Raw genomic sequence first — 20,575 nt, 5'->3', positions numbered from 1 at the left:
TCAACTGATACATTATGGTTATTATCATTTTCTTCTAAATTCGTGTTATTATCTTGGGAGTTATTAGCTTGTACTTCCAAGGAAACTGATGTTTGGTTTTGTTGATTTTCGGCGCTTAAATTTTTGATTCTTAACATTTCATCCAAGGTGAATCCCAAATTTTCGGAATCTAACATATTTATTTCATCGCAATTAATTCGACTAAGAAAATCGGCTATTTTATTTTCTTTTCCGGTAATGTAATCGATTTTGGCATCGTACTCTCCCAGCTGCACTAACCATCGTTGCAGTCTAGGACTAATATCCTTACCAGAATTTTTTACTTGTAACCACTTAAGTGGCTGATGATCTGTTTGCAGATCAAACTCTCTCCCAAAAATATAAGGTCGATAGTACTTTACTCCCCACACTATTGCTAATAATTCTTTTTCAATAGTGGAGTAATTTTTTTCATGGTCATTTAATGTTCGCGAAGCAAACGAAATTGGGTGACCCTCTTGAGTCAAAATTGCGCCGATTGCAAAATTGCTGGCATCAGTGATGAGTTTAAAACGTTTATTGAATAAAGGATATTTTAAAATGGGATGATTTGTTATGATATCTTTTAGTTTTTCAAATGAAATAATATAATTTGGATCATTTAAATTAACCTTTGCATTCTTTTTTAAATATGCAACCATTGGATAGGCTATTTTAGAATAGTCCTTTATAAACTTTCTATAGAAACCAGTAATTCCTAAAAAGGATTTAATTTGTTTTTGTGTAGTAGGCAGCTTCAATTTTTGTATCACTTCAATTTTATTTGGGTTGGGCTTTATGCCCTCAGATGTAAGAATATGCCCCAAAAAATCGGTTTCTTTTTTTAGGAAACTACATTTTTCTAATCGGATCTTTAGCTTTGCTTCTTTTAGTTTTAGAAAAATTTTTTTCATGTTCTCCATATGTTCAGACAAGGAAGTACTAAAAATTAATACATCGTCTAAATAAACGACGCAAATTTTATTTATAAATTCTCGAAGCACAGAATTCATAAGTCGTTGAAAGGTGGATGGGGCATTTTTAAGCCCAAAAGGCATCCGCAAAAATTCATAATGACCTAACGGGGTCGAAAATGCGGTTTTCTTCCTATCGTTGTCATGCATCAAAATTTGATGAAAGCCTTTGGCAAGGTCTATAGACGAAAAATATTGAGCTTTACCTAACTTATCTAAAATTCCATCTATATTAGGAATTGGAAATTTGTCATTTACAGTAACTTCATTCAGTTTTCTGTAATCAATTACGATCCGCCATTTTTGAGAACCAGATTTGTCCACTTTTTTTGGGACTACCCACAAGGGACTATTATAAGCAGAATTGCTTTCTTTAATTATATTATGCTTCAACATTTCTTTTATCTGCCTTTGAATTTCTAATTCATGAGTTTGTGGATATCTGTATATTTTTGAATAAATAGGTCGATCACTTGTAGTAACAATTTCGTGCTTAATTTCGTGGGTAAAAGAGAGTTTATCCCCCTCTTTGAAAAATAGTTCGCTAAAGTCCTGTAATAATTTTTTTAATAATTGGTTTTCTTCAGAATTTAAATGTCTCAAATCTAAATTTTCTATGTCGCTGAATTCAAGCGTACATATTTCCTGATTTTTATAGGGGCTAAAAATTTTAAAGTGTATAATATTGCCTAATATGTTGACAAATTTATTCTCTTCATCAATCTTAGCTTTAAGAGGGATGAGAAAATTTTGTCCTATTATGGCATCATAATTTTTACTACTGAAGTCAATTACCTTCCAATGGAAGGTACCTGAGACGTTAAACTCTCTAGGTATAGAAGTAATTATTTTATGTGTCACCTGATTAATTCCATTTATTGTTCGGTAACAAATGGGTGTTGGGAGTTTCTGTTCAGTGAAATGATCTTTGAGAATATTTGGTTTAATTAAACTAGTGTCAGAACCGGTATCAATGAGACATCTAATTTCTTTGCTACCAATTGTTATTGTTATTATGGGCAATCTGCAGATCGAGGCAGGTTGAAAAAATTTACATCCTCCTCTACATTACCAATATCCATTGGCTGAAAATCAGTTCTTTTATTAATTTGATTACGTCTAGTATTTTGGGTATCAACACTCATATGTGAGTTTCTAGTCTGAATTGAATTATTGAACTTACTATTTTGGTTTGACTGTGTTGAATTATCATTCTGATTATTTCGCCTGAAATTACTGCTGTAATTATATTGATTATTGGGTGCAGATGGTGTCTGATTACTTCGTTTATTATAGTATTGTGACTGTAATGGTCTTTTCAGTCTATAATTAAAGTGAATTGTTCGTGGATCGTCTAACGCTTTAATTTGCGTATACTTCCTAATAACATCGTTAAGTGTACTGTTTTGATCAATATATGTTCTTAAGGGTATGTCAATTTTGTCAATTAAAATGTTTACTAAGTCCCTATCTACTCTACTTGGCTCATAAATGTCTGGCTTATTATCATCGAATGTATATATTTTATTAAGTTTTGACCTCGCCATTTCAAAATAAGAAAATAAATCTCTTAAATTACTTACTTTTATATTGAGACATTTATTGTAAATATCACCATATGTTGCCCTCGGTCGGTAATAGTCCATTAGCTTAATTTTAACTTGGTCCCAGGTTGTATTTGGTCCAAGTCCTCGAATATAGTTGCCGGCATCACCTGTTATCTTCTCGTTGATTATAATGGTCATTGCTAGCTTCGTTAATTGATGGTTTTCTGGTGGGCATAGTTCCATGACAGCTTCTACTGATGCTATAAAAGCAATGGCATCATGATCCTTGTTGAGGCATTTAATTTGGCGGAATTGCGTCAAAATATCTTTTGGTGCTAGAAGCCCTTGATGTTGCTGCATATTTTGCTGTATTTGCTGTTGTTGTACTTGCTGAACTTGCTGTTGTATTTGTTGTTGCTGTACTTGTTGAACTTGCTGTTGTATTTGCTGTTGTTGCACTTGTTGAACTTGTTGTTGTTCGTGGAGCAGAATTTTAGCTTCTTGCCTCCTTATAACTTCTTCCATTTCCTGAAGTCTTTGCTGCAATTGCTCCATTTCGTTGCTCATGATTGGTCGATTTAAGTCGAATGCTTTTACTCTCCGCATTCAAAACTTTTTTGATATAAATAGTCGTTGCACTTCTTTTTTTTTTTTTTTAAGAATTTGCTTTTTATTAAAGTTAACTTCTGTATATAAATAGTTGTTGCAGTTTATTAGCGTTTATTTTTTAAAACTTTTTATTAAAGTTAACTTCTGCATACAAATAGTTGTTGCAGTTTATTAGCGTTTATTTTTTTTAAAACTTTTTATTAAAGTTAACTTCTGCATACAAATAGTTGTTGCAGTTTATTAGCGTTTATTTTTTAAAACTTTTTATTAAAGTACACTTTTTAGATATAGATAATCTTTGCACTTTATTACCGATTTGATTTTTTTTCTAAGGTTCTCTTTTTGTCTTGAGACAAATCACCGTCGACTGCGCCAATTATGTTCAATAAAGACACAAAATTTAAATTATATGTTCCTTTATTGAAGTGAATCTTAAGACTAAATTAAAAATATTTCTTAAACAATATCTTAAGTCTAGAAACATAATCAAATTCAGTTAACCCTGAAATGCAAAATATCTAACTCAGCAGATTTTTGCACCTGGGTACCGAATTTGATGCTTGCTGTCTTTGCAATAGCATTACCTAGATAACGCTATAGTAGACAGCTTAATATTTATATCAACATGCATATTCGCGTTAATACGATATTTATGAAAATATGCATGTCTATACAAACATAAATAAAATGCATACTAAGGTATGCAAGAGGTATGAGAATGTAACTCGTGAGCCCATAATTGGCTTATATTGCAGAGCTGCTCACCAGGGTGAGCCTTCAAGTTGCTCATATTGAAGACCTGCTCATGAGGTTTATTAGTTTATTTTATTTATTTATTTTTATAAACGTTATATGTGAAAATGTATAATTTCATATTAAAACAATATAATAAAACAATAATTTGAATTTGAAAAACAAATTTATAAAATATTATTTTCCACAAATTAACAATAAAAATATATTTATTGTTTATTTTAGGATCTTTAATTATTTCCATATTTTAGTTAGTTTAAGGTTATTAATATTTTAAATCTTTTTTAATGACATGTTTTCACACAAAAAAAAATAACAGCAAAATCTTAATTTGGGCGCATGAGCACGGTTGCCACTTATGGTACTTTGTTACCAAAATTGGTACTTTTTTTTTTTATTTTTTTCGTTTAGTACTCATGTTCAAAAAATGGTACATTTTTGACGACCCAACTTTATTGTGGATATTTCCAATTAATTTTTTTTATAAATGCAAATTTGCACTATTTTATATTTTGTTCATTTATAACACTATGAAAAACACAGAACGAGAAAACAAGAAGGTCCAAAAAAATTTTGGACCTTTTTTTACAGAAATGGTACCTTTTTAAACTAATTTTGGTACAGAAAAAAATTTTCAAGTGGCAACCGTGCGCATGAGATCTCATGAGTCGCAGCTCATACTCTTGCTCACGAGCGTGAGCCCATTTATAACTTAATGGGAGCTCTTGCTCGTGAGCATGAGCTCTGTAGTTGGGCTCGCTCGTGAGCGTTAGCCATCGTATGAAAAGAGTTTTTTGCCGGCTCATGAGCCGCAAATACGAACTGTGATTGTAAGTAAAAAACGAATTGAATATATTAACTAGTTGTTTGCTACCGTTTATGCTTGTTAGGCAGGTTATATCGGATCCACTTAGACCTATAGGCCCATTGTGTTATCGTATAATTAAAAACTAAAATTTCAGAATTACTTAAAACCTTTGGCAAAGCTTATAATGCTATTCAGGAGAAGTTCTTGCAGTTCGCTTTATGCTTAGTTAGGCATAAATGTTTTTAACTATAATTAATTTTGTTGTAAAAGGAAATTTTAAAATTTTTCAATTTGTTATTAATTTGATATTCATTATAATTTTTAACTTTTTAATAACTTCAAAATTTTACAAAATGGTTTGGTATGTTGAATATGCTATATTTATAACCATAATTACTGCAATAAATAGAGAGTGAGTTTCGCCAAGTAATTTCTCAATGTAACATTTCATCAAACAGCTGTTGATCAACAAGTTTGTGGTTATGTTGCCAAATTCCGCTATTGAGACGCAACACAATTAAATTTATTGACTATTTGAATTATTAAAATAAAAATGGAAAAGTGGTTGCGAGATCGTTTGTCAATATGTTTGGATTTCGAAATACCAGATGATATGATAAAATATATACTTTCTTTGAAAAATTCTGAAGAATTTGATGAATATTTCAACACTTTATTGAATAAAGACGAAGATCATCACCGGTTGTTTTTGGCAGATTGCAGGCAGCGATTATTTAGTAAATATAGAAAAGCACTCAAAAAGCAATTATAAAATACATACTAATGATTTTTATATATCACTTAGGTGTTGCATTGCCCAGTAAAAAATCCAATTCTAATCAGAAAAAGTCGACTGGTCATGGCAGTACACAAATTAAGCAAAATGTGAATTCGCAGCAGAAATCGTTAAATTCTCAACAAGGTGTAAAAAAGAAAAATAAATATGTCAATCTGTATTCACAAGATGGTAATGTGTTGGGAGATGTTATTATGCTAAAAGGCAGGCGACATTGTGACTGTCAAGCATCTGAGCACAAATTGATAAATAATTGTCTTAGCTGCGGTAGAGTTGTTTGTGAACAGGAGGGCAGCGGTCCCTGTCTGTTCTGTGGTAATATTGTGTGCACTAATGAAGAAGCTCAAATTTTAAAAACCACTAACAAAAAAAGTGAAAATCTTTTAAAATCACTTAAAGAAAAAGGTGGCGGGGAGTCATTAAAAAAAGCATTAGAACAAAGAGATCGTTTATTAGAATACGACAGGAACAGTGAAAAACGTACAACGGTTATAGATGATGAAATGGACTACTTTGAGGTAATATTTTCAAATTATCTCTTAACATAAAAGTATATACGAAACAACCTATTTTATTTTAGGAGAACTCAGTATGGCTCTCCGATGCTGAACGTGAAAAATTAAAGAGTTTGCAAAATAATTTACAAGATAAAAAACACGCCAGTCGTGCACAACGCAAATATAAAATTGATTTTGCTGGTCATGAAGTTCCTGATGAACCTCTTATAAGTGAGGAATATGAACGTAATTTATTAAAAGAGATCGCTGCTACAAATTCCGATTTTAATAAGGCAAACAAATGGTCTAATAAAAGTAATAATGCAAAACACACTTCAGATGTGTCTGATATTGATCCAAATATAAGTGAATTTCGCCCTGTATATACCGACATGAACGACGGTAATGCATTCGACAAATCAAAGTTAAAAAACGAAGGGTTGGACTGTAAATATAATCGCGTCCAAGATAAACAACTCCTGGAAATGCAGGATATGCGGCATTGCTTATCAATGCATCAACCATATGCATCTTTGTTGGTGGCTGGTATAAAGAAGTAACAATAATCTAAATAATATAACTTTATTCATAAATATGTAATATTCACTCTTTAATTTATTAATTTTAGACATGAAGGTAGAATATGGTATAGTGAACACCGTGGTAGACTTTGGATTGCATCAACTGCTAAAGAGCCAAAAGAAGACGAAATTAAAGAAGTTGAACAATTTTACATGAATTATTATAATGGTAAAAATCGTACTGTATAGAACAAAGAAAATTACACTTTTTTTTCATTGTTAGATAAAACTATTAAATTTCCAAAACAATACCCAACGGGCTGTTTACTTGGGTGTGTAATAGTTGATGAATGTCTGGCACAAGAAGAATATCGTGATATTTATCCTAACGGAGAATCAGAAAGTGCATTTGTTTTTGTCTGTACTAATCCACAACAATTGCCTGTTATCTTTCCAATTAAAGGACAACATAAGATTTGTATGAATAAATATTTCTGTTTTGAACAATTGCCAATAAGTTGTATCTTTTCAGATCAAATCGATCCTAAACTACATAACGCAGCATGCAAAACTTTGATGCGATTAAAATCGGACAACACGAAGCAGTAAAATTTAAATATATCAAAAATGGAACGACTAAAAGTTATATTACTTTTTGTATATTAAATATTATTAAGTAAAACTTACTTTAAATTATTCTACCTAAATTGCACATTATAATTTTTTAATACATTTAAAAATTCTGATAAATTTAATCCCGTCGCAGTTTCCAGATATTCAGCGGCAGGCTTAACAGTACAATTATCCCAATTTATTACTCGAGCTATGCACAGTCCTTCCATGTCGTCCCAATAGAAACTAGTTCCATTAACCGCAAGTTGGTGGCCTTGAACAAATACCTTTAATTCAGGTTTACGTCTTTTAATTTCTTTTCTCAGTACTATTAGTTTTTCTTTACGCCTTTGTGTATATTGGGAATTAAATGGTTCAACAAAAATTCCAGTGTTTTTTAATTTACAACAGTTTTTATATATTAATTTTGCATCGCTATCATTTTTTAGCTCCACAACCAAACTACACTTTTGTCTAGAATTATTAGATTTAGTCATTATATTCACATTGTTAATATCTATATTTGGGAGCGATAATTTTTCACCAAAAAATTGTAGTATATCATTATGGGGATTTTTATAATCGTTTATATGAATATTTCGTATAACTATTGATTTTCGTCTTATGTATCTATCCATGGCTTGAACTTCACGTTGTAATTGTTCCCTCCCAATTTTTGTTTGTTCTAAATGTTTACGCAATTCTTCACATTCTTTCTGCAAGGAACACACTTGTTTTTCGAGAGCAACATGCATCGAGTTTTGTAAGTTTTCTTCTGGCAAGGAATTTACTTCTGCGTTTGAAACATAATTTTTTTTAGTTATAAAGTCTTTCAATTTATGCTCAAGTATATTATCAATATTCATCATAAATTCATTATTTGCTAGTTCATTATTTATGTTTCTTTTATCTTCAGTCATTTTGCCGTTCATTTCTAAAGCATCTTGTTCATGCATATTGTCCATAATGCTAAGAGGATCATTTGCTAAATTCTGTTCAATACTTAAAGTTGGTTTGACTTCAGGTGGGGATGCGTTTTCTTGGGTAATGTGTGAGTCCGTATTTTCTGAACTTTGTTCGTAGTCGAGTAAAGAATTTGGTTCTTCGTATTCCAACACAAAATTGCTTTTTCTTTTCCGACTATTTCGACTTTTAGCAAATTTGATGGTTTCATATTTTTTATATAAATAAGTATGCTGGTTTCGCAAATGTTTTAAAAAATTTGATGAGACATTCTTATGACCACGTAGTACAACAGAACAAGTGCAACATCGCGCTATCAAAGTGTTCTTAAGAATTTGATCATTATAAGTATTTTGCTAAAATATAAAGTTAAAATGAGAAAAATTTTGGTTATAATTGACTATAAAATTACCATTTCGAAAAACGGTGGTGAAAAAAGAGTTTGTCCTTCAAATCTCATTCCTTTTTTTGTAGTTGAAGAATTCAGATTTAGTGAATCGTCTAATAATAGCTCTGCATCCATTTTCGATACACAGGCCTGCTGTTCTTCCATGCTACCATTACCAAAATCGTCTTCACATAGCACATCCGACTTAACTTCCTCGTAAAAGTTTTTGTTTTTATGTTTATTCTCACATTTTGTAAACAATGTTTTGTCAGACTTAAAATTTAAATAGTCCATCAATTCTTAAATGTTTATAGTTTATACTTCAATGCAAATTATGAGCAGTGATGCCAATATGCCTAAAAGTATTACATTGGTTTGTTTTCATTTTAATAAGTAGCACTGAACGTCCACATAACACCGAATATATTAAAAAACATAGAAACTGAATATAAAAAAATATTTATTGAATGTGGAGTATAACACCTAAAATTAGATATTTGCAGTAGCAGGAACACGATTTTTAGGCTGTTATTGTATTAACGAACATTACTTTGCAATTAACTTTCAATGACATAAATATTTAAACTGAGTATCATAGAAAAATAACGAAAAATATTTGTTGTTGTTGTTGTGACTTTTACTCGATTGTGGCTGGGGGGCTTATCCCTGCCCCACACTAAACTTCAACTATACTAGAATCATTATCATATATTTATTTTCTAACTGATGACGGACCGTAGATCAGTATATCTTCCTGTGCGTCCTGAGGTGGACTTAGGGTTTGTTATAGTGAATTTGGGCAACATATCAACTTTTGTGAATAATTTAAGGGCTCTGTCCTTGATATACTTTTTCACTGAGTCGATTCTTTAAACGAGTTTTAAACGAGTTAAAAACGAGTTTTTAGTTTATTTCGTAAAATTTGAAGGTATATTTTACACAGGTAAAAAATCAAATCAACAGGTACGTTGACAAATCAGCTGTTTAATATGAAAACAAATGACTAACAACGAGTGTAAACACTTTCAAATAACTCATTTGCGGCCAGTGTAAACGCCATATTATATTGCACGCAGTGTACAAAGTATTATTAAAGATTTGGTGTTTAATATTACATTTTTTTATGAAAATTGGTTATATTCTTAAATAAAAGATATATTGTATTCATATAGATACAAATTTAAAGTTTATATATAATTTAATTTTATTATTACATTTATTTATACAATGTTGATTGTACACATATTTTAATTTACGTGTGTAAATTTAAATTTAAAAATATAAATAATTATTATTAATGCTTTCGAGCTGCTTACAAAAAGTATAAAATTAGGTGGCAATAATTTCTCAGCTGTCAAAAGCTTAAATGTCGAATTATTTTTACAAAAGATTTTTAAACAAATCCATTAGTTGAAAAACACGGCAATGGGAGAGCGGGTTGAGTCGTTAATTTTGTTATAACCGTATACAGTGAAAAGTGTATTAATATCTAATAAAGATTATTAATATTGGAATCCTAAACTATTTTTAAAATAATAATACGTGAATACATGCACAAATACTTCAGTTATATTAACATTGGAATTTTCTAGGATAATATCTATTAACTAATTATTTATTGATGTATTTATTAAGTTGCTATTATTGGCATTTTGTACTATACGTATACTTGTTTATATTTGGTGCAATAAAAGAAATTCAATTGTAAATAAAAATAAAGGCATTCATTATTCCTTTTCACTTACATTTCGCCCTACGAACGCGAGTTACTTTCTCTGTTTTGCTAGTGAGCTGTCATACTGACAGCCAGTTGTTATAGTTGTTTGTTTGCTAAAATTGTGTGTGCGTGTGATTTGTTAATGCCGTGAACAGATAAGTTTCGATTTTTATAAACAAAATAAACGTGCACAAATATAATAATTATGTTAATTAAAAGCTTGTGTATTTATTAAGTGCAATAATATTGTTCAATGCTGATACGATTGTAGGATTAATGGAATGAGCTGTGGAAAATAATTTTGCAATTTCACATTTGTTAAAATATTATTATTGTAATTAAATAATTCATAGATATTAGCAAATTAAACATTTAAATATGTATCGTATCGGACCAATTGGTAGAAAATCTAACTTTCATTCGCGTGAGAAATGCCTTATCGGACTTGTACTTATAACGCTGTGTCTTCTATGCTTTGGGGGTATATTTTTATTACCCGATAATTTTGGTAGCGATCGTGTGTTGCGCGTCTATAAGCAATTCCAAAAAGCTGGTCCAGAAATATTTATACCAGCACCACCATTGGCTGCGCACGCCCCAAAGGAATTGGATCCACATTTTATGGGTGACCGTAAAAAGTTGCAAGCAAAAATCAAAGAAGAACTTGGTGAGCTCTTAGATAAGCCACAACTTCAACAAGATACGATAGATGCCAATAATAATAATGATGGCGATACGGATTTTGATGCTAATGGTGATTCACCACAATTAGATGACAATCAGCAAGGTGCTGCTCCGCCGTTGAAGAATAATGCCGGTTATAATAACGATGATATATCCGGTCGATTAGAGAATAATATATTACCAATTGGTAATGTTAACCTACAAATGTCATTTGGAGGACATGCAGATCCAGATAATCTCGTAGAAGAAAAAAGGCTAAAAGTAAAAGAGGTAAGTTTAAGATTTAAAATATGTATTAACCTTTCAATGAAAACACGTGTCATTTTAATTTTTGTTTTGTCATAAACTTTATTCGTGGAAAATGATTTGTTTTATACTAAAGTAAAATTTACTAAGTATTTTATAAGTACAAAATTAAACTCATATTTCTCTATATTTGAAAATTGTAATTAAAACCATTAATTAACGCTCACTTAGCAATCATGCAAAGTAACTAAATACATTTGTATAAACAATTGTATGTATATTATATAATATACATTTTATATCTCTAAGTTGTTTTCTATTAATGTTTCTAAATTATTTTTGCATTAGTTTTCAAACTACATAATACTTTTTTTAATTGATAAAATGTGGCCTTGTGACTCTTTAAAGAGGAAAGAAAAAGAAAGATAGTAATGGCTTAGAAATTCAAATAATTTTGTTTATCAAATTTTAATCATTAAAGTAAAAGTAATTTATTAAAATCTGTTACAAATATTTTATTTTCTCACACTATTTTATAATCTTTGACTAACAAAACGAAAATCTTATACGTTTATGTTCTGCACCTAATTTTTTTTTTTTTTGGTCTATCCGCATAATACGGACAACATCGCATCTCAAGATCTCCGAACGTACCACATAAAAATGTTTAATTATTGTTTTTTTTTTCGTTATTAGCTCGCATTCACTACTGACCTACTTGATATATTTCTTTTTTGTTTGTAATTTTTTTTTAAAATAATTTTTGCTTATTCTACGTTTCTTTGGAAATTAATATACATACAGACATAGTTACAATAATATCTGGTTTCGCAATTTTGTTGAATAAAAGATTCAGAATCCGAAACTTAAAAGTGAAAACAGTTGGTGAATTAATTATTTTATGTTTTTTTATTTCATTTTCGTAAAATTTTTAAAGCAAAGTTAATTTGCAATTTTCAAACAAAATAAAATGTTTACACATATTTAGTATACCATATATAGGAATATGTATTATGTATGTTAACCATACTATTTGAGACATGTTAGTCAGAGATTTTTGGAAAAAAAACGAAAGTAAACAAAACAGGTAAATTTTTGAATAATATAATATTTTTTTTATAAATGTTTCAATATTAATATTTATATAGTTAAAATTTCCTTTTATACCAATAACAATCACTCGCATACAGTTAATTTTGTTAAGGGAGAGAGAGTTTAAAATGCATTTAAAAAAAATCATTTTTAACACAGTAGTTTTTAGTTGGACAATATGTTTATTTCCTATTCAACTCTGTAAGATCAAACTAAAAAAAATCGCAACTTCTTAATAACATTCATTTGTAATGGTATATTATTTTACAAAACTTCAGAAACATTCGTTAGTTTATCAATGTCTTTTGCCTTCTTAACGACGGTTTTTTCATTGGCTTTTTCAATCCTCACTCTGTGGAGTGATTTAATATATGTCCTGTTTTCACAATTTATTTTAATATGGCTTGCTTTGGGATATGCTTACATTGGATTGAATATTTTAGTTATTTCTAGTAATGTTGAGATTTTAATCGGCTTGAAGTAAGAAAACCGTATCCATAATACGTTTTAGATATTCACTTTATAAAATTTTTCGTAATTTCCTTTCTATAGATTTCGAGTATATACACGTATGTTTCATATATGCGTATATCTGATATTAGGCTATAATTTCAACAAACATTTTCAATTCCATATATATGTTTACATGTCGAGGATATCCGTAAATTTGACATTAGTAAGAAATTTAAAAAAAGCCTTTTTAATGTCATAGCTTTATGTTGATTAGAATTCTAAAATATTATTCAAATCAATTGATTGAAAGGAAAATTATTTACTATAATGTATTTAATTGAGTGATTTCATTAGGTTTATCATTCTGCGCTTCTCCGTATACAGTTAGATATCCTTTATTAGTGAATTTGAAGAACTATTTTTCATTTCTCACAAGCATCGGGATTCTAAGTAAATCACATCCTATGTTTGATAACCTAACCAAACTTATATATATGTCTCTCATCCAAGTCAATGGATTGTTATTAATTGTCAGTTTTTATTTCAATCCGACTTGATTAACTTTTTTATTAGAATATATCAAAATGTATCTCACAATATGCCTGATTTATTTTATCGAATAATTTAAATTATGGCTAATTGTATAATATATATTTATGTATTTTGTTATAAAAATTAAATTATTTTGTATACCAGAAATTTTAATTCAAAATCTTTATTTGCTTAAATTTTTCATTATTTTGTCGAATATTTATTGTTATTTATTTATTTATTGTTATTTGCAAATAAACTTTTTTTAAATCTAATAAGTCTGGTTTAAAACAATTTTTTTAATGAAATATATAAGTATATAAAATTTACATACGTCAGCAAATATTGTTTTAGTAAACAGCTGATCTAACATAAGAAAATAAATACATTTATTTTAATATACATTAAGACTGAAAAGTTTTCGGAAATTCTCATTTAAAATTCGCGCGCTGTATATTTTTCGATATTTTAAGTTTATGTAGTTTGGCAGCACTGTCCTTAATTACTATGCAAAAAATGAGCGCGATCTGTCAGACAGTTCGTTTACGGCAGCTGTTGAAACCAGTTCACCTCAGTAGTGCGTTGCGAAATGTCTTCGACGGTCGTACTACCGTCCTGAAAGGCTTTGTACCACTCATAAACTTGAGTTTTCGATAAAACTGATTCCCCATAAGCCTTTTGTAGCATTCGCAACGATTCTGCACACGAAATTTCGTTCGAAACACAAAATTTGATGCAAACTCTTTGTTCAATATTTTTTTCCATTGTTTTTTTCGCAACGCACTACTGAGGTGAACTGGTTTCAACAGCTGCCGTAAACGAACTGTCTGACAAATCGCGCTCATTTTTGGCATAGTAATTGTCCTTAATTGCTGCCAAACTACATAAACTTAAAATATCGAAAAATATACAGCGCGCGAATTTTAAATGAGAATTTCCGAAAACTTTTCGGTCTTAATGTAACATTCTAATATTTCCTGATTCCATAAATATAATATTTGTGCACCACACACCTGTAGCGACCATATGTTTCTAAAAGTTAAGAAATAAGAAAATAAATATATTTAGTTTAATATAACATTCTAATATTTCCTGATTCCATAAATATAATGAATGTGCACCACACACCTGTAGCGACCATATGTATCTAAAAGCTGGAAAATTTTTAATTAAAAAAATTTAAGAACGAGACTTTTCATTTTAATACTAAATTTAACATCTACTCTTCTTTATTGAAATCTTGTTATCGATAAGGTGCCGATCTATTAATGTAAACACCCAAAGTTTATTAAGTTTGTTAATTACTCTATACATTAGTGCGGTTGTTGCGTGTTTTCATTTTATCATATACTTATTATCTTCTCTGATGGCCGACATACAGTGAAAACTCTATCGAATGGGCGCGCTTATAAATGCACATATCTGTTAACCGTGCACTGTTGTAAACCCGCTGTACGGTCTTCAGAACGGGAGGGTCTTTTCACCAGACAGAAGAAGTGGTCCTGTTCATTTAAGAAACCTCTTAGCATAAACTTTTGTATATTTAAACTAAATAGTCTTCGAAATATTAACAGATTAATCATAATAATTTGTGTACATATTGAAACGCTTTTTTTAGGTATTTCCAATTAATTTTATGACAATGTCCTATGGCTAGGCTTACCTATGTTGGATCTTGATATCCATAATAGTGGAATTCCTTAAAATGGGTTACCCCTTGCAAACTAATATCGTATATTATTATATAAAAATGGAGATATGTAAAATTATTAAATTAATTTTATATGTATTCATCTGGAATGCATTATGTATGTATACAAAATCATTATAAATTTTTGTTTGTTCCTAATGTGATATACTGGAGATAATAAAAAGTTGTCATATGTTTCTCAAATATTATTTTTGTATATGTGCTACAAAACGTTTGAATTTATACGAAAAAATTGTTAAATATATGTTAATATCAGACCACCGTTGTTTTAGAAGTATTTCTTGTTTTATCAGCCAAATGCAGTTACTGCAAATAGCAGCTATTTGGTTATTTTGTTTATATATAAAACAATTTGTAAAGATACTTTTGTTTCATACCTTATCTATAATATTTAATACCACTTTGGTACGCGAAAGCCAGCCTATTAAAGATAAAAAGCTTCAAATCTGTGTTCTAATAATAACTTTTTTAAAGATTTTAAAAAGATAGAAATGCTGAAGTTAGTGAAATAATTTGAAAACAAATTTTAAAGATGGAATTTTCTATTTCAGTGACCCATTTCTGTTTTTTTTTTGATTTCGTAAGACATCAAAACTCTGATATCAAATTTCGTATGTCATTTTTAAATGCGTAACGAAATCATGTAATGATTGTGTGTGTCCAGACCAGAGAAGATCGCGGGCCAATATACATTGTGACCGAAAAGCTTTCGGAAATTCTCATTTAAAATTCGCGCGCTGTATATTTTTCGATATTTTAAGTTTATGTAGTTTGGCAGCACTGTCCTTATTTACTATGCCAAAAATGAGCGCGATCTGTCAGGACAGTTCGTTTACGGCAGCTGTTGAAACCAGTTCACCTCAGTAGTGCGTTGCGAAAAAAACAATGGAAAAAAATATTGAACAAAGAGTTTGCATCAAATTTTGTTTTTCGAACGAAATTTCGTGTGCAGAATCGTTGCGAATGCTACAAAAGGCTTATGGGGAATCAGTTTTATCGAAAACTCAAGTTTATGAGTGGTACAAAGCCTTTCAGGACTGTCGTACGACCGTCGAAGACATGCCGCGTTCTGGACGACCTTCGACCTCTACCACCGACGAAAACATTGAAAAGGCAAAGGAAATCGTGTTCAAAAATCCTCATGTGAGTGTTAGAGAGATAGCACGAGAGCTAGGCATCGGTCGTGAGATGGCTCGTTTGATTTTGGTGGACAATTTGTGTATGCGACGTGTCAACGCCCGGCTTGTTCCGATTCACCTCAATTTGTTCAACATTATCAACGATTTTAAGGCCAAACATTCAATAAATACCATCGAACAGCCACCGTATTCACCTGATCTTGCACCGTGTGACTTTTTCCTGTTTCCCAACCTCAAATTACCACTCAGAGGAACGCGTTTTGAATCCATAGAAGACGTAAAACAGAATTCGCAGAGGGAACTCAAAGCCATACCGGAAAGCGCCTATAAAAAATGTTTTGATGATTGGAAGAAACGTTGGCATTTGTGTATCGCTTCTAATGGAGCATATTTTGAAGGAGATAAAATAAATATTGATGAAGATTAAGAATTTTGCGTTTTATTTAAAATTTCCGGAAACCTTTCGGTCACAATGTAAATCACGGAATAGGTTGGAGGGGTGGCAGAAATAAATACATACGTTCATTTATTGCTATACGAAAAATATCTTAATTTCAATATAATTACTTACGGCTGGATACGAGTTTTTTACCAGTTGTTCAAAGAAATATATGTTGGAGTCTTTACCAATTAAGTACAATAGAAATAAAAAGTTTTAATTTATTTATTTGGAATACCACAAATATAAAATATTGTAATGTTATCAAAATATAACGTAGAAAAATTTGCCTAACTGTGGTAGATTAGAAAATTGTCGCGGGCCGCATGACGCGGATCGAGCTTTGGAGAGCCCTGCTCTATATAATAGTCGATTAAGTATTGCAAATATATTTTTATTTTAATATATATATGAAAATTCTGTGTTCAAATAATAACTTGTTTAAATGTTGTAAAAATAAAGAAATGCTAAAGTTATTTAAATAAAAAATAATATATTATAATAAGTTTTCTTATAATAATATATTATATAAGAAATTGGGAAATAAAATATTGAATTTGAAATTATCTATTTCAGTGATCCATTTTGTTTTTTGTTTTTGATTTTGTAAGATATTAAAACTCTATCAAATTTTATATGACGTCATTATCAAATGTATATCCTATGGTTGCGTTTGTGCAGTCTATATAATATTCCATTATATATTTTCAATATATTTTCATTTTTTATTATATATGAAAATTATATATATTATATATAGAATTAAAAATAAATTTTGCATGATTAGATTCGCAATTTGATAATTATAATTTAATTTTCATATATATTGAATATTATTAAATCAGTGAGACTTAGAAAAACCGTGATTTATTTTATAGGATCTTGTTTTAGAACCATAAAGTATAAAGCATGTTCAAATTAATGTTATATTATGAGTTACTCGATTCATTGTTTGTTAACAATGTTTGGTATACATTTTATTTCAAAGGACTTTATTTCATAATGGATTGGGCGCTGATATGTATTGTTATAGAGCTTTGTGTTAGGCAGGCCAACAGGTATCAGGCTACCTAATCATTATAGTATTTTCTGAGTGAAAGTGTTAGTTGTCAAGTAATTTATGGAGCTCGCCTATACTAAATTTAAATGCAAATCCGTTAAATATCTACATATATAGTCAATAATCTTATATTATATTACGTCCAAAAATGTTCTGAAACGCAGGGCAGTTCTGGAAAGGTTAGCCACGAATAGAAGGTAGCATATCTATTTATTGCAACTTCGTTCTCTTCAGTGGTTGTGAATCAGCGAAATTTATTGTTATTCAAGGAAAGCTTTAGCCTTGATTGCTAAGAGTTATCCTGTGTGACAGCACAGTCTTAATAGTCTTCGAAATTATTTTTATTTGAGATATCGTAGATAGGAAGAGATCATAGTAAAGCTACGAGAAAGATTAAGAGAGAGATAAGACATATACAAATAAAAACAGAAAAAAGAGTGAGATGATCTGTGAAGGAGTGTAAATTTTATTTTTAACATCATACATAGTTCCTTGATGTTATTTAAAATGATTTGTAAAGTACGTTCCTTAATATATAGGTATTATATACTGTTATATATTTTTTGTAACTGTTATTTGAATTATTTATACATAATAGTGACCTTTTATAGTGATCATTACACAATAGTTGTCAGAAGATCAGTTAATATTCAATTAATAGAAAGTATTTGCGTAACATCTGCGTTGTGATTGCAAGTTAACCATGAAGATAGGCTTTAAAGTTGTTGTTATTAATAACAGATATATGACAATTGTTTAACATTGATAATTGTTGTTGTTTTAGTATTTATTCCCATATTTAAAATATTATTTAGAAATTTATTTTAATCTATAATTTGCTTACATTTATACTAAGCACGCGAGACTTAGATAATTAGCTTAGCATCAGCATCAATTATTATTTATGCATATTATATTATATATAATTATTTACGCTATATTTATTGTTTTATCGGCATTCATCCATAAAAATTTAGCCATAATTGAGGTAAAAGTATAGCAATCTGAAGCTCTGAGTACGAAGCCTCCCGCATGCTCATTACACCTAACGGACGAAGTAGGAGAAAACTGTAATAAAAAGTTAACTACATTTTGAGTCAAAAATGTTAATACGATCAGGTCGTTGACATGTTCCATGTGCTATGAATATGACTATGCTTGGCTCGGTCTGGTCACTAGTTTCTGTACATTTTTATTATGATTTTTTTATGATCTTTGTAGTTTGTACAAGTAATAATCAAGCGAGTATCATCGAGTTGAACTTCAGTTAGTCAAGTGAGCATACATATTTCCGCGCCAACATAAATTTCATTCAATAAAGTCAGTGTTAATGTTAGTTTTTTATGTGTTTTCAAGCGGTTTTTTTTTTGCAATTTGTTTTGCAGAGAGAAATAAATGCTTATATAAGTATAAAATAAATTGTAAATATAAAAAAATAAGTGTTTAGATTTATTTTTACAAAAGTTCATTAACAAAATTTGAAGTAAAAAATCCTATCTAAATGCAGTAGTAAATATAAACTAAGTATTCATAGCTATCATGTAACCAATACTAGATATATTTATTTGCAATCATGGATTCTTATTTATGATTAATTAATATATTATTTATTTAAATATTTGTTAAAAAATTTTAACTGATAATTTGAACTTAACAATTTTGCGTTTAAATTTACAGATATAAATGGCTTGACTTGACTCAATAAGATAGCCCGGGTCCGGGCAAATTTGGGCCCAACCATTGACATATCAATCAATATCAATATCAATATTCTCTACTGTTTTAAATAAATACCGCATTTCTATCAGCTAATTTCTGTTTCTGTTTTTGTGCGGGCGTATATGAACGGTAGTGTTTTCTTCCGTAGTTATCTTCCCCCCTCATTCCTAGAGACCTTGTCCTTGGACTAGGGTCCCTATTAGTCATCAAAGACTTCCATCGGTGTGAGATTCGCACAGATCCCACTACTGCTTCAAGTGATTAACCTTGCCCTTCATCTTGGAACTCCAATTAGGAAGTATTGGTATTAAGTTATTACCTATAGCTCCATATAATAAATACAAAATGTTCTAAAATTAAATATTAATTAAAATTATTTAATATATTGAAAATAAAATTTACTATATAAAAATTATTATACTTGAATTACGTGAGCAAATTATAAAATTACACGTATGCCCCTACATTATCAATTCAATCTGTAGTTAAAATAGAAGTAGTGAAAGTTAGAAACTATAAATACTAAATATTCTGATACACGTGGTGTTTGTTTATTTTTTAAATCAACTTATTTATGCGTGTGATAAATAAATTTTAAGATAAACCAATATTAATTAAACATTAAATTAATGCTACTTATACTAGTTTGGGTTACTAAATTTAGCGTATCACATGCGTACATACAAATATAGCAGAATTATTTACTTCCATAATTTAAGCATTCATTTTATTCATTAACATAAATTTCGAATAAATGAGGCTGAAGAAAATACTTATACATTGCCCAACTACAACACAACGGCAAATAATAAATAGACATGGTTGTAGTACATATGTGGCAATTCAATTATCATATGCTAATTTATGGCACATTTCATCACCATCGACTCCGTCACAAGAATTTGGTAATAAATTTTGTTTGTGTGCTGTTTGCAGTAGTTGTAATTGTTCGAACGAGAGCCATTTATAAAATAACAATAAGCAAAGGTGAAAGCATCAACGTGCTGCTAATAGCACTAAATACGTGAAAATACTTACTCTATAGTGAAATTTATTGTTCTAACAATCGAATTTCTTTTGCGGATGCTCATAAATCGTATGTTTTTATAATATTTAGTTTTACTTAACACTTCTATACCTGCAATGGATTGCCAAATAATTGCAATGCTAAGCAAGAGATAGATAGATATTTATTAGATTAATTTACTTTAGTTTGTGTATTAAATTGATCTCAAATAAATGATACATGGTTTATATGAAACTACTTTCCTTTAAAAATAAAAGTTAATAAACTTCTT

The 20,575-nt window shown here is 29.7% G+C and overlaps 3 protein-coding genes across 3 annotated transcripts in view; 2 read left to right on the top strand and 1 right to left on the bottom strand.

Annotated features, from left to right (window-relative positions):
• Positions 1–5,060: 5,060 nt before the first annotated feature.
• Positions 5,061–7,224, top strand: LOC119671146 (activating signal cointegrator 1). The gene is made up of 6 exons (XM_038081678.1): positions 5,061–5,446; positions 5,515–6,023; positions 6,086–6,558; positions 6,631–6,752; positions 6,807–7,001; positions 7,056–7,224. The coding sequence occupies exons 1-6, from the start codon at positions 5,263–5,265 to the stop codon at positions 7,130–7,132; spliced, it is 1,560 nt and encodes a 519-aa protein (XP_037937606.1). The 5' UTR covers positions 5,061–5,262; the 3' UTR covers positions 7,133–7,224.
• On the bottom strand, positions 7,192–8,828 carry LOC119671147. The gene is made up of 2 exons (XM_038081679.1): positions 8,511–8,828; positions 7,192–8,454 (listed from the first exon to the last, which is right to left on the bottom strand). Exons 1-2 carry the CDS (start codon positions 8,778–8,780, stop codon positions 7,222–7,224), a joined length of 1,503 nt encoding a protein of 500 aa, XP_037937607.1. The 5' UTR covers positions 8,781–8,828; the 3' UTR covers positions 7,192–7,221.
• A 1,275-nt stretch (positions 8,829–10,103) lies between these two features.
• Positions 10,104–20,575, top strand: part of LOC119671145 (mannosyl-oligosaccharide alpha-1,2-mannosidase IA) — a 112,105-nt gene continuing 101,633 nt past the window's right edge. The window contains exon 1 of the mRNA XM_038081676.1: positions 10,104–11,157. Coding sequence (XP_037937604.1) covers positions 10,582–11,157 — 576 coding nt within the window. The 5' untranslated portion in view covers positions 10,104–10,581. The remainder of the gene's footprint in view (positions 11,158–20,575) is intronic.

The sequence above is a fragment of the Teleopsis dalmanni genome, chromosome 1, assembly GCF_002237135.1.
Source record: "Teleopsis dalmanni isolate 2A chromosome 1, ASM223713v2, whole genome shotgun sequence".
NCBI lineage: Eukaryota > Metazoa > Arthropoda > Insecta > Diptera > Diopsidae > Teleopsis > Teleopsis dalmanni.
Note: the sequence above shows the minus strand (reverse complement) of the source record. Positions and strands in the feature narration are given on the sequence as shown.

Excerpts from the sequence above, each read along its gene's own strand:
- LOC119671146 (XM_038081678.1), top strand. The coding sequence starts at position 5,263 with ATGGAAAAGTGGTTGCGAGATCGTTTGTCAATATGTTTGGATTTCGAA. Across the intron at positions 6,024-6,085 it reads ATGAAATGGACTACTTTGAG|GAGAACTCAGTATGGCTCTC; the intron begins GTAATATTTTCA and ends ATTTTATTTTAG. Across the intron at positions 6,559-6,630 it reads TTGGTGGCTGGTATAAAGAA|ACATGAAGGTAGAATATGGT; the intron begins GTAACAATAATC and ends TATTAATTTTAG.
- LOC119671147 (XM_038081679.1), bottom strand. The coding sequence starts at position 8,780 with ATGGACTATTTAAATTTTAAGTCTGACAAAACATTGTTTACAAAATGT. Across the intron at positions 8,455-8,510 it reads CACCACCGTTTTTCGAAATG|CAAAATACTTATAATGATCA; the intron begins GTAATTTTATAG and ends TTTATATTTTAG.